Source organism: Cynocephalus volans, chromosome 16 (assembly GCF_027409185.1).
Source record: "Cynocephalus volans isolate mCynVol1 chromosome 16, mCynVol1.pri, whole genome shotgun sequence".
In the NCBI taxonomy this organism is placed as follows: Eukaryota; Metazoa; Chordata; class Mammalia; order Dermoptera; family Cynocephalidae; genus Cynocephalus; species Cynocephalus volans.
Genome location: NC_084475.1, coordinates 20,502,504 through 20,515,708, shown reverse-complemented (window position 1 = coordinate 20,515,708; position 13,205 = coordinate 20,502,504). Strand labels below are relative to the sequence as shown.

The window sequence follows — 13,205 nt, the reverse complement described above, 5'->3', positions numbered from 1 at the left end:
GTAATAATAAAAGAAACAAAATAAACATTTACATTTTTATGGCAAACCATATTTTTACTCTGAATTCTTTTCCATCCTATGATCAATTCTTCTTCTGGAGCTTTTCACAAATCAGATCTGATCATGTTACCCCTTTGCTTAAAATCCTTCAGGGGCTTCTCATTACCCTTAAATAAAAACCACAGCCATCAAACTAGGCAGTGTGGTGTAGCCCCTGCTTACCTCTCCAGTTCAATTTTTATCATGTTTTCTTTGTTATCATGTTTCGTCTTTTATCATGCTCTCTGTGCTAGCACCACATCAGATTTCTTTTAGCTCCTCGAACCTGCCACGGTCCCCTCTGCCACAGGTCTTCTACACATGCAGTTCACTTTACCTGGCACACTCCTCCCTTCCTACAAACTATGCACATTATAGTCATCCTTTGGATCTCTTTCTCAGACAGGGCTTTCTTGGGACCCCCAGATGAGACTAGGCATCCTCACTATACACTCTAATAGCACCAAGTACCTTTCCTTTGTAATACTTCTCCCTGTTGTCATTTTACGTTAATTTAGGACAGCATTTATGTCTTCCTCACTATATTATAAATTACATCCATTTTTGCTCACTATTATACTCTCAGCATCTATTATATGCTTTTAAAGTGGGTGCTGAGTAAATGTATGTTGACTGAATGAACAAAACAATTTTCAACTTCTGGCAGTCCTCCCTTTGTTAGCATCCTCATATGTTAGTCTTAGCCTTGAGTTTCTCTGTATTCCCAATAATTAAGGATCTCTGGGAGTCCCTATTGAAAGAAACTCTGTGATGAACAGAAGAATTATTCTATAATACAAATAATTACCAACTCATTACTCCTTTGTAAAATCTGGTGATTTCCTAAGAACCTACTTGTTTAATTTTGTTGTTAAGTGAAAGAAAATGGAGAGTAGAAAGAAGATACCCATGATTTGATGGCAGGGACTTGTATTCCGATTTGCCAGCACTTCTAGCAGTATGACTTTGGGGGAAATACCTAACTTTTCTTAGCCTCAATTTCCTCATCTGAAAAATGGGGTTCTGTTTCTTGGAGTTGTTGCATGGATTAACTGTGCTCCTAGAATATCAACTGGCACAGATTAGGCACTAAAAACCCTTTCCTTTCCAATCTCTTAATATAAACAAATTGAATAAATACAGATTCCACTATATAACATCTCCCCAGCATATCTGCTACAATTGCTTATTTTGTTACACATAAACCACAAAAGACCTAAATGATTCACTAGCTACTTGAGTACTATGGATCACCAGGAAAATTTGACACCTATATACTAAGGTCATAAAGTCCTAGAACTTTGAATTTTTTTCTGTCTTTGAATTTTAAAAATTAAAGAAATGAGAGAGAAAAAATGTATCATATTCAAGAGTCCTATCCATTTCTGATTTAAAGACAAGCTTTGCTCAGAACATCATTCCTTTATCACCAATCTTAAGAGCATCAAAAAGAGGGAAGTCAGCCAACTCAAACTTCTATAAAGCCCAGAAATAACACGTGCTATGTAGAAAAATCCACATACAACTTGCATCCCCACTCTGCCCAGTCACCTCTAAGTCCCTGAATGATGGTATCAGGACTTGTGGGGAGAATGGAGAGGGGAACGGATTATTCTCTAAAGCACTACACATTAGCAGCTGATGAGGAGAAGAGCGAAAATCAGCTTCCTGGTTATTTGTCTATCTATGCCCAACTGATGGTGTGGGTCTCCCTCTAAAGGAACGGTATTCATTCCATCACCTCTAGAGATCTACAAATTAAAGCCAGATGGACGAAATGCTTCCAGGGATGCTGCAAAACACTTTACAATGCACAGCCCCCCACAACAAAGCATTAGCTTGGCCAAAATATTAATCTTAATGCCAAGATTAAGCATTAACACTGGTCTACATTACCAGGTAGCTGGATAATTCTACCAGTTTGTATGTCTCTCTAACTCATGTCCCTTCCCTCCTCCCCAATAACACCAGATTAATATTCCCAAAATGGTGCTTTCATTACTTAGTTCTTCTGCGCAAAACTTCTTCTGCTCACATAATGTCTATTCATTAGCAACGCATTAAATTTAAACTTCTCAGCCTGGATGTTAATTTCCCTGATTCTGCCGGGCTAGTAAACCTCTCTTCTTCCTGTCAATCCCATTCTGGCCAATGCTACAATATTCTACTGTCCTCTTTGTTCTCTTCTCCCTAAACCCCATTCTCAACTCTGGTCTTTGGCTCATGCCATTCCATGCCAACAATATTCTCTCTTCTCTGTCAATTCAAACTCTTCCTATCTTCTAAGGCTTTAAATTGTACTCCTTTGTATTAGTCTGTTTAGGTTGCTTATAACAAAAGTACATGGAACTGGGTGATTTATAAAGAAAATAAAATTTATTGCTTATAGTTTCTGAGGCTGGGAAGTCCAAAGTCCATCTGGTGGTGGCAAAAGTGACCCAGGGTCTCACATTGCAAGATGGTGGAAGCAGAGAGAGCAGAGAGAGAGCAAGAGAGACATACTCTCTTCTTTTAAAGTCCTCAGAAGGCTCTACCTCGAGGAAGTTAGCTGCCAGAAACCAGGGAGTGGTGGAGAGGAGGTGTCTCGGGCCCTATGGCGACTGAGGAAGCTAGCGGCAGCGACCGGAAAGGACAGGAGGTCGAGACCTCCGGCACCTATTACCAGTTGGAGGAGGTGGCGGAGCGCAGCTCCTCAAAGGAAATATGGCTGGTGATCCACGGGCGAGTCTACGATATCACTCACTTCCTCAACGAGCATCCTGGCGGAGTAGAGGTTCTGCTGGAACAAGCTGGTACAGATGCAAGTGAAAGCTTCGAAGATGTAGGCCACTCCTCTGATGCCAGAGAAATGCTAAAACAGTACTATATTGGCGATGTCCATCCGAATGACCTTAAACCTGGAAGTGGTAGCAAGGACCCTTCGAAAAATAATACATACAAAAGGTTTCCTGTATCGCTACTACAAGTCAGAAAGAAAATCCTCTTGAGGAGGTCTTGTTGAAGCCTGGAAAGAACATCCACTTGGGAGTGAAAACTAGAGACTTGCTTGGGGGCTGAAGCAGCACCCTCTCCTTGAATCCTGCCAGTTGTATTCTTCCCCCTTGGAGCCAAGGTGGTTGGCCAGACATCCACCTCAGATCTGGAACTAGTGTCCTTCATCTCTGAGAGCCTTACTCCCAAAGCACCTACCTACTCACTGTTCTGTGTCCTTGCCAATATCCTCTCTCTTTGCTGGTTTCCACGAGTACCCTTACATTTCAAAACCTACTGAGTAATTGCAGTTCATATGTTGAAGTGACATTGCTCTTTGGTAAAACTGCCTGCTTTCCAATACATGAATGCACAATAGACATTCTTAATAGGGCAGCACTCCAGTTCTGAAAGCTTTTCTTTTTCCATTTTTCTTTTAAGTAAATATTATTTTAAAACTCTGATTTCTATTTATTGTAAAGGGTTTAATTCATGAAGTAAAGGTACACACCTGTTACTTAAAACACAACTGCCAAGTGATCTTATTCCTTGTTTATATTTGTGAAAACTAGAAAGGACTGTGTGATCATCTCCTCCCTCCCACGCTAGCGTAGCAGGTACCTCTTCCCAAGTGGTGCTGGACAAAACTATGCTCCCCTGTTACTTCTTGGGGATGAGAAGAGACCAGGAAAGGGAGGGATGAATTGGGGTGATAAAACCCTGGTGAATTCAGCATAATCTTTCTTTTGAAAAATATTGAAAAACACTACTTTAGGACAAGAGTTTAGAAAAAGCACCAAAGCTTTCATGCTGGTTTGGTACCGGTTTCTAGCCATTTCTCTCCCCACCCCCCATCTTTTACTGGTAAAATATAAATGTATAATTATGTCTGTAGAGCTTTACCAGGGATTTTTGTTTATTGATTAGCAAATTTTTGATTCCCCGTTTTACAAAAGTAAAAGACTCCAATTTGATCTTCTGATTGCCCCAGTGAAATAACTTCCATATAAAATGGCATTTGAAAGTGGGAAATCATGACAAGAGACTGTTTTCCATTTCATCTGTATTTTACCTCCACGGCTCCAAGTTGTGGTTTTGTTCTGTTGTTTTTCCATTGAGAATAAAAAAAAAAACGGGTAAAAAAAAAAAAAAAATAAATAAATAAATAAATAAAGTCCTCAGAACCATGCCCCTGACCACCATTTTTAATCCATTCACTACTGCATGGTCCTACAACCCAATCACCCCTTGAAGGCTCCGCCTTTCAATTACCATAATAGGAGTTCCCACCCTCTTAACAGTCCCAGTGGGGGCTAAGTTTCTAATACACAAAACTTGGGGGACACAATTCAAGTTTCAGTGAGTTTTGGGGGACATAATTCAATCCACTACATCCTTCAACAAGCCTTTCCCATTTTTCCAGCCTACAAGAATCTCTTTTTCCTGAATTCCTTTATTATTACAAAGGTATTTCAAAAAGTTCATGGAAAAATATAATTAAAAGATAATATGAACCTTTCCACAAACTTTTTTAAGTACCCTCATATCTGCGCAATCACATACATATTTACTTGTCACATTATCCAATTTTTCCTGTTAAGCATTCTTATTTTCTCAATGAGATTAAACTTCTCCAAAGATAAGGGGTTATGTCTCCATAGTAATACTTGGTGGTCTCAGAAATATCTCCAACTTAATTTGTTACAAACAGAAATTTTTTTTTTTTAGGCAGCTGGCCGGTACAGGGATGGAACTCTAGACCTTCGTGTTATCATCACCACGCTCTAACCAACTGAGTTAACCAGCCAGCTCTAAAACATAATTCTTAATTGCCCTCCTTCAAATCCGCCCCCTCCACCCCAGCAAGTTTCTCCATTTCTAAAATGGCAACAACAAAATGAGATCCAGGCAGTCATTTTTTATACCCCTGCCCCCTTACAATCAATTTTCAATTTCCATGTCTCATTGGTTCTACCTCCCAATTATTTCTTGAATTTCTACACCTAAAACATCTCTCAAATTTATCTGCTTTCCTACGCCACTGCTACCACTTTAGTCTAGTTACCTTCATCTCTAAGATTACTGTTTTACTACTGTCCTCCTCCCCCATTACATTTCTCATACAGTAGACAAAATATGCTACTCTTTTAATCCATGTTAGATGCTGTCCCTGGACATCTTATCCCAAACCCAAGGCATTTCTTCACTATCTAATGATTTCTAAAATAATATTGTGTATATAGTACCCAATTACTATACTACTTATTAAACTGATTTTCAAAAGGCTTGTTTACAACTTCATCCAACACTTCTGTGAAGTCTTACCCCCAAGAATAATTGGTTTTGCCTCTTTTTTTTAAATCTCATCAGGTGACTTTTATAAACCTCCAAATTAGTACTGATTAAAGTCACTTAAGCTCGTGTGTCTTCTTCCTCAAACAGTTACTATTAAAAAATAACTGACAGAACTTCCACCTTGTAATATGAGATTTTTGTAAAGAATCAAATATAAAAGAATACTTTTCTATGAGAGATAATTTGGGGAGGAACTTATATTTAAGCATATATGGCATATATCTGACTGGCTAGTCCATGTTAAAACTTTAAAGAAGAAAAACAGCAAAAAACAGTTGCTCATCTTTTTTGTCAACTTTTTCCTATGCCTAATAATACCATAAACCCTGAGGCATTCCAAGAAAGAAAACTATTTTCTAATTTACTCTCATTCCTTCTCCAATACAAGCAATCTGTCATCACATTTTTTTTAAAGTATCTTTAAAAAAACACAAAAAACATAAACACAGTATCTCATATCTGTCCTTTAAAAAATTTTTTTCTATACAGATTGTTGACTATACCTGTCCTATTTTTATTCTCTGCCTAATTCTTTCCATTTACAGCACTATCCCTGATCAGTTGATCTTGATTATTGTAGCCAAAGTTACTTGTTCCTCCCACGGCTCCAAAACCCTTCCTGAAAGGCTTCTTCTTATACCATAAATTACAACCAGAATTCTCACCTAGCCATATCCTAAAACTTCTTACACCATCCCAAAATCTAAGGGATAAAGTGTGGAAAAAGAAAAAAAAGTCAAATTTGTCTTTTAAGCCTTAAAAATATCTAAGAGTACTACTGCTAAGTATACTTTAAAGAAAAATAAGCGACCTGATCAGTACTATTTAGAAATAGGCTGCATATTTCTTTTCTTTTCCATGCTGTTATACAGGTTGAAATTATTATTAAATAGTGCTTATACGTTATCAGTGCAACTAGTACATCACTTAAGAAGCCTTCTGAGGCCAGAGAAGGCAAAAGAATCATTCATTATTTTACTAAGACAAAATTACAAGAATATGAAACAAATTAAACTTGAGTAATCTCCATTTAATCTCATGTTAGGTCTCAAAAAAATCTTAAAAGGGACTCTATACTGGCAAGAGGAATTTGGATGGGAAAAAATAGCTTTGGAAAAACCGATGCAGGTAAATTTCTTAAGAGAGAATTCTGCATTAATTAATCCTAAAACTAATAGCCAATATACGTAAAGAGTTGGAAAAGAAGCCAAACTAGGAGAAATGAGTATTTCATGCTGTGAGGAAAAATTAATAAAGTATGAACGTAGTGATATGCTAAAATATTTACTATTTGATATCACAGGCCTATTAAGGGCAATAGGAAGGAATTTCTAAAATCGGTTTGCTTTATAACTTCAAAATAAAGTCCATGACCCAATGACAGGAGTTGATAAGAGGTCAACTGTTCTGATCGAGTCAGAGATCCTACGGTGGGATGAAAGTCTCCCAGACCTGGTCCATCACCAAGAGACAAAAGATTCAGTTTCCTCAGATGGCAGGCGGGGAAAGGACTTGGCACTACACCACACACTTAAAATCCAGTAGGGTTCCTTCCATGCCAACAGAGCACCATGTGTCAAAGCACACCTTGGTGTGGTAACGACAGTGAAGTGGATGGAAAAACCATTCTTTGTCTTTAATATCCTGAACGCCTCTTAAACATGCTCACAACAAAAACGCTCCTGAACCCATCACATATAATGGAAAACCCCAGATTTGCCCTTTCCTCCCCTCCCCTTGTATAGGTGCTTGCACCTCAGCACTGGGCCTTGGAGTTCGTAGATCATCACTGTACAGTGAGAAATTCACTAAGCGAGAAAAGCAACGTGGGCTACAAAATCTTACCAAAATAGAAATTAGTATTAAAAAATACTGATCGTACCCCCCTCCACCCTCTACAAAAAACAAAACCAAAACCAAAAAAAAAAAAAAAAAAGGCCCCGCAATCTTGCCCCACCATTATGCAGATCATACAAGCTCTGATCCAATGGGCTTCTCAGTCATCCTTTAGGCAGGAGAGCACCTGGGCGCGTTTTCGGCCCCTCATCTCTCACTCCCGGCCAAGCCAGGCCCCTAGACTGACAGGAGGGGCTCGCCGGACGCTGGCTCCGACGGGAAAGCAGGCATTATCGCCGAACCCCACTCACACTAGGGATGGAGGTAACGGAGGCCCGGAGGCCACACAGCTCAGGTTGCGGGCAAGGCCTCCGAAGTGACGAAAGATAGGCAGGTCCCGACAGAGGGGAGGCGGGAGAGGCAGCCGGGTCCAGGCCTCAGAGAAGAGCGTTATCGTTACCTGCACGGGGTCCTGCAGCACCGGCATCCTTAAGGCTCAGGCCCACTTTCTGCAGTGCCTCAGGCCCGCCCCCCGGAGCGACTCCGGCCCGGCCAGCCGCGGCTCATTTAAACTCACTAGCGACCGTTACCGGGGGATGGGGGAGGCCGAGCGATTGCCGAGTACCTCCGAGCGGGACACGGAAATACCCGAAGGGGGTCGAAAACACCCGAGGCGAGTCGGCGGAAGAGGTGACCGTTCCCGGAAATTGTCGAGGATTACCGGAAACGAACGAATCTGACGCCACGCGTAGTTTCCTCTTCTCAGCCACGCCTTCACCCACGTACGCCACGCCCAGTCGGCCGCCCCATCCTGGGCCACGCCCAATCGGCCGCCCCATCCTGGGCCACGCCCAATCGGCCGCCCTATCCTGGGCCACGACCGGTCGGCATCACAGGCGGGGCGCCGGGGTGACCCGGCGGCGCGGAGCGTACGTGGCGGGGCTGCTGGCTCGGTTCGCCGCTCTGCTCGTCTGGATTAACGGGTGCCCTGTCATTTAAGCAGAAGGAGACACACCACAATGTGGTGCTTACTTTAATTAATCAAGAACTTTTTGTCTGCTGAGTTCCGATCATTCACCCACTCCAGAAGCACCTACTCATGGCTCCGGGGGACATCGGGGGAAATTGGGGCTCATGGCCGTGCCCCAGACGTATAGCGGCCACTGTCTTCAAGGTGGTCACGGTCTACTTAAGGCAAAACGGTAGGATAAAGAGCGCTACGTTATGTGGTGCCGATTATACGTGATGTGAAAATCAGAGAGGAGGAAGGTTAATAGGAATTAAGGTGAAGAACGTTCCGTGGAAAGAAGAAAAGATTTAAACTGAGCTTTCCGGAGAATCAGAAGAAAAAGATATTGTACGTGCGGGGAGGAGCGATGAAGTCAGTCCGGGAAGAGTGAAGGCGTTAACGTGGTGACCAGATCATGGAACAGTCTCCAAAGGCCGTTAGAGATGTTATTCCTGATAGGACAGGCATTCTAGTGTGCTGCAAGTCCAGAGGTCTGGCTTTGAAGTTTATCCCTGGCGCAAGCTAGTTATAGGTCCTTAGGCAAATTACAACCTCTCTGAGTTTCTCTTTGCTTAGTGTGAAAAAAATAATTGAGACAATTAGATGCGTCGACATGTTTTGGCTGTGTCTGGCACACGTGGTAGACGCTCTCGTTTCCTTTCCGTCCCTGCTCCCCCACCCCCAAAACAGTGAACCAGGGAACCACTGAGATTTTGTTTTTCACCAGATAAGGAAAACGGTTCTTGAAAGTTAATTTTCTAGTCAGGCCTTCTCTAAGCTAGATGTGAGACTCATGATATATTCCCTTGTGTGAAAATTTCCCTTGCTGGTTTCTACATTTTATGCAGACGAAATCGAGTTAGAATGGGTCACTCTCTTCCTTTGGGTGATATTGGAGGGAAGGCTTTTTTTAACAGCAGCTGACAGACCTATATTTTCCACCAACCATCTCGAGTTTTGGTGTTGTTTTTTTTTAAAGTAAAAAAAGAGCATTTCTTTTCTGGCCACTGTTCACCAGGCTATAACATCTGTTGTGGTTTTCTCCTAATACACAGCAAGGCCACATTGTTTGAAGTACTTTAATGGGGTCTTGGAGAGCGTTTTTACTTCCTTCTGTGTTTTTTTTATTTTGTTTTGCGCCTTCTCTGTTTCTGATCCACTTTAGCTCACCATCTAGCAACCACTTGGGCATCCTGCTGTCATCCATTATCCAATATGTTTAGGTGCTGAGTGGAGTTGGGGTACAATAAATGTTATTCTAAAACTGGTAAATTATTTCTTCTTCTTAGCCTGCTTCTTAGTCTAGTTCATATTCAATCAGATTTGGAGGCTGGCATTGAGGAAACTAACTATTCAAAAAGCTAGACGTGGTATCATTGGTGTATTAATCCGTTTTTCTTGCTTATAACAAAATACATTGAACTGGGTAATTTATAAAGAAAATGAAATTTATTGCTTACAGTTTCTGAGGCTGGGAAGTCCAAACTCCATCTTGTGGTGGCGACAGTGTCCCAGGGGTCTCACATTACAAGACAGTGGAAGCAGAGGACAGAGAGAGAGAGAGACAGACTCTTCTCTTTTAAACCATGCTCAGAACCACACCCCTGACCACCATTTTTAATCCATTCACTACTGCACGGTCCTGCAATCCAATCACGTCTTCAAGGCCCAACCTTTCAACTACCATAATAGGATTTCCCACCCTCTTAACAGTCACAGTGGGGACCAAGTTTCTAACACATAAAACTTGGGGGACACAATTCAAGCTCCAGTGAGTTTGGGGGGACAAAATTCAATCCACTACAACTGGCAAGATGCGGGTCCTACCCAAGCAGCCCAGAGTCAGCTTATCCTTCCTCTGAATTCCTTCAGTGCTCCTTGTCTGCATTCCTCATTTGTCCCTGTTGCATTCAGCCTTGTGTCCTCCTATCTTACCTGACCTTGAGGCTTTTCCTCCTCATGTTTCCTCCTCCCTCTTGGTCAAATTATCCCCTTTCTTTGGCTTCTCTCATAACAAAGTCTCCTGGTTTTCCTCCTACCTCTCTGTTCTCTATCAGTTTCCTTTGCAGCCCCTCTGATAGCCCTTTAACGTTAGAGTGCTTCAGGGGTCTGTTCTAGGCCTTTCTTCTTGCCCTATACATTCCTCCTGGGCAAATCTATCCATTTTTGTGGCTTCACATATGAATTGTTTCAAAAATTTGTATTTCTAGCCAGATTGCTTCTTAGAACTCCAGACCCAAATGACTAACTGCCAATCGGACATCTCTATCTGGATGTCTCACAGGTACTTTGTTCAAAATGGAACCCTAATTCTGCATCCTTAGACTTTTTCCTATTGCAGTGTACTGGATTGAATTATGTCCACCCAAAACTCCCTGAAGTTTGAATTGTGTCCCCAAGGTTTTATGTGTTAGAAACTTGGCCCCCACTGTGACTGTTAAGAGGGTGGGAAATCCTATTATGGTCATTGAAAGGTGGAGCCTTGAAGAGGTGATTGGGTTGCAGGACCGTGCAGTAGTGAATGGGTTAAAAATGGTGGTCAGGGGCGTGGTTCTGAGGACTTTAAAAGAAGAGAGTATGTCTCTCTTGCTCTCTCTCTGCTCTCTCTGCTTCCACCATCTTGCAATGTGAGACCCCTGGGTCACTGTTACCACCACCAGATGGAGTTTGGACTTCCCAGCCTCAGAAACTATAAGTAAATAAATTCCATTTTCTTTATAAATTACCCAGTTCTACACATTTTGTTATAGCAACATAAACGGACTAATACACCCAGTTTAAGATAGCACCATCTTTTCCATTGCCCAAACCAGAAACCACTCTTTCTCTTTTACCTTGTAGAATAGGTAGAATTTCTCCTTTACCCTCTATGGTTTCTGTTTGGCTTAAGAATTAAACTGACGTACAACAGAGTAACAGGAGAAAAGCATACAAATTTTATTTAGTAATTTCTACATGTACCTGGGAACCTTTGCAAGAAAAATGAAAACCTAAAGAAGCAGTTAGAGCCCAGCACTTACATATTAGGTTGGACAAAGAGTAGTAAATTGTGAAAATGTGGTAAGACAAAGGGGTTTGGGCTAAAGCAGTTAATCTTGGAAAAGTGACTAGGAAAATAAGGGTTAGTTTAACAACGTTCGTATAGCCTCGACTACCTGTCTCTGATAAGAATGTGTTTCTTTCTCCTGATATAGGGAGGTCACCTTTCACATGGAAGTTTTATTTCCTGCTTTTAGGAAGAAAAAGGAAGGACAAGGGTGCCCTTTTTGCATCTGCTGTTTTTCAAGTGCCTTTAACTCAAAATAATTAACATGCCAAAGTGGCATATCTTGGGGCATGTTGACTTGAAACAGGCAAAAATATAAGACAAAGAGTTTATTTGGGCCAAATTTGAGGACTGCAGTCCAGGAAACAGAGACTGAAGTTGCCCCTAATGTGTGCTCTGTTTGGTAGCAGTTATGATTTTTAAAGGGAGAAGTTAAGGGGCAGTTCCAAAGGTATTTGCCAGGAATTGACATTGGTTCACTAGAATAGCATAAGCTGCTGATTGGCTGTACATTATTCTTTGCATCATAAATTCCAGAAACTTTGCAACAAAGAATGAGGGTCACAATACTCAGCTTGTGATAACATTGGGTAATCTACACCTGTGGTGGTGGCAGCTTGTCTACTAAAACATCCCTTTTAGCAGTTATCCCAGACATGGTAGAGGGGGTGTGACCGAAGTCCCATGCTCATCTCTCTCTAGGCCTGATCAGTTTTAGCAGAACTTACATTTTTTAGATTGCTTTAAGTCCTTTTCCTTTCTCAGGTGGCATGTTTTGATTCTTTACAACCCCAACATCTAGTCACAAAGACCTACCAATTTTACCTCCTAAATATACCTTCGTGCTTCTTCCTGCCTCTAGTCTTACCTACTTCCCAAAATAAGTTTGATTATGTCAGGAGGATCCCCTCCCTAACCACCTTCCCCTGACCCCCAACTCAGGATTTGCCTTCAGGATATAGTCCAGACTTTTTTTTTTTTTTTTTAAAGATGACCGGTAAGGGGATCTTATTTTTTTTTTTTTTGTCGTTTTTTCGTGACCGGCACTCAGCCAGTGAGTGCACCGGTCAGTCCTATATAGGATCCGAACCCGCGGCGGGAGGGTCGCCGCGCTCCCAGCGCAGCACTCTACCAGGTGCGCCACGGGCTCGGCCCGGTAAGGGGATCTTAACCCTTGACTTGGTGTTGTCAGCACCATGCTCACCCAATGAGCGAACCGGCCATCCCTATGTGGGATCCGAACCCGGGGCCTTGGTGTTATCAGCACCGCACTCTCCCGAGTGAGCCACGGGCCGGCCCGAGTCCAGACTTTTTGAAACTTATGTTACGAGGTCCTCCAAGATCTGGCCCTACCTCCTTATTCAGCCTTATTTCCCCCGTCTTCCCTTTATACTCACACTCCAGCTACGTGTAACTTTTTTTTTTTTTTAATGAGGAGCTTCTTGACCCACTCCAAGCCTTGCTGCTCTCTCTGCCCAGAACACTGTCTTTACTTGTCTTCTAAGTACATTTCTTCCAGGCCTTTTCTCATCCAATGGAACAGGTTGGACATCCCTGCTGTTGCTCATTACTCTCATCACCCTTTGCCATAATTACTTGTTTAATTGTCCACTTCCCATCTAGCCTATAAGCTCCATGAAGGCAGAAACCCTGTCTGCCTTGTTCCTGCGTGTATTCTCCATACCTAGTACAGTATCTGGTACATCATGGGTACTCATTCTTATTTGTATAATGACTGAATAAACTCTTTCTTTTCCTATTATTACTTTTTGTTTATTGATTGATGTTATGGACCAAATGTTTGTGTTCCCCTCAAATTCATATGTTGAAGCCCTAACACCCAGTTAGGGGCCAGTGCCCGGGGCCCAGTGTCTGTTCACTTGAGAGAAGTGCCAGGGCTGAGCGGAGATCTTCTTTTTGGGCTGGAGAAATGACCACATCCTTTGGGGG

The 13,205-nt window shown here is 42.0% G+C and overlaps 1 protein-coding gene across 1 annotated transcript; it reads left to right on the top strand.

The window, feature by feature from the left end:
* The first annotated feature begins 2,632 nt into the window (after positions 1–2,632).
* Positions 2,633–8,113, top strand: LOC134364471 (cytochrome b5 type B-like). Its single transcript, XM_063080385.1, has 3 exons — positions 2,633–2,982; positions 7,724–7,890; positions 7,998–8,113. Exons 1-3 carry the CDS (start codon positions 2,633–2,635, stop codon positions 8,111–8,113), a joined length of 633 nt encoding a protein of 210 aa, XP_062936455.1.
* Positions 8,114–13,205: the final 5,092 nt, after the last annotated feature.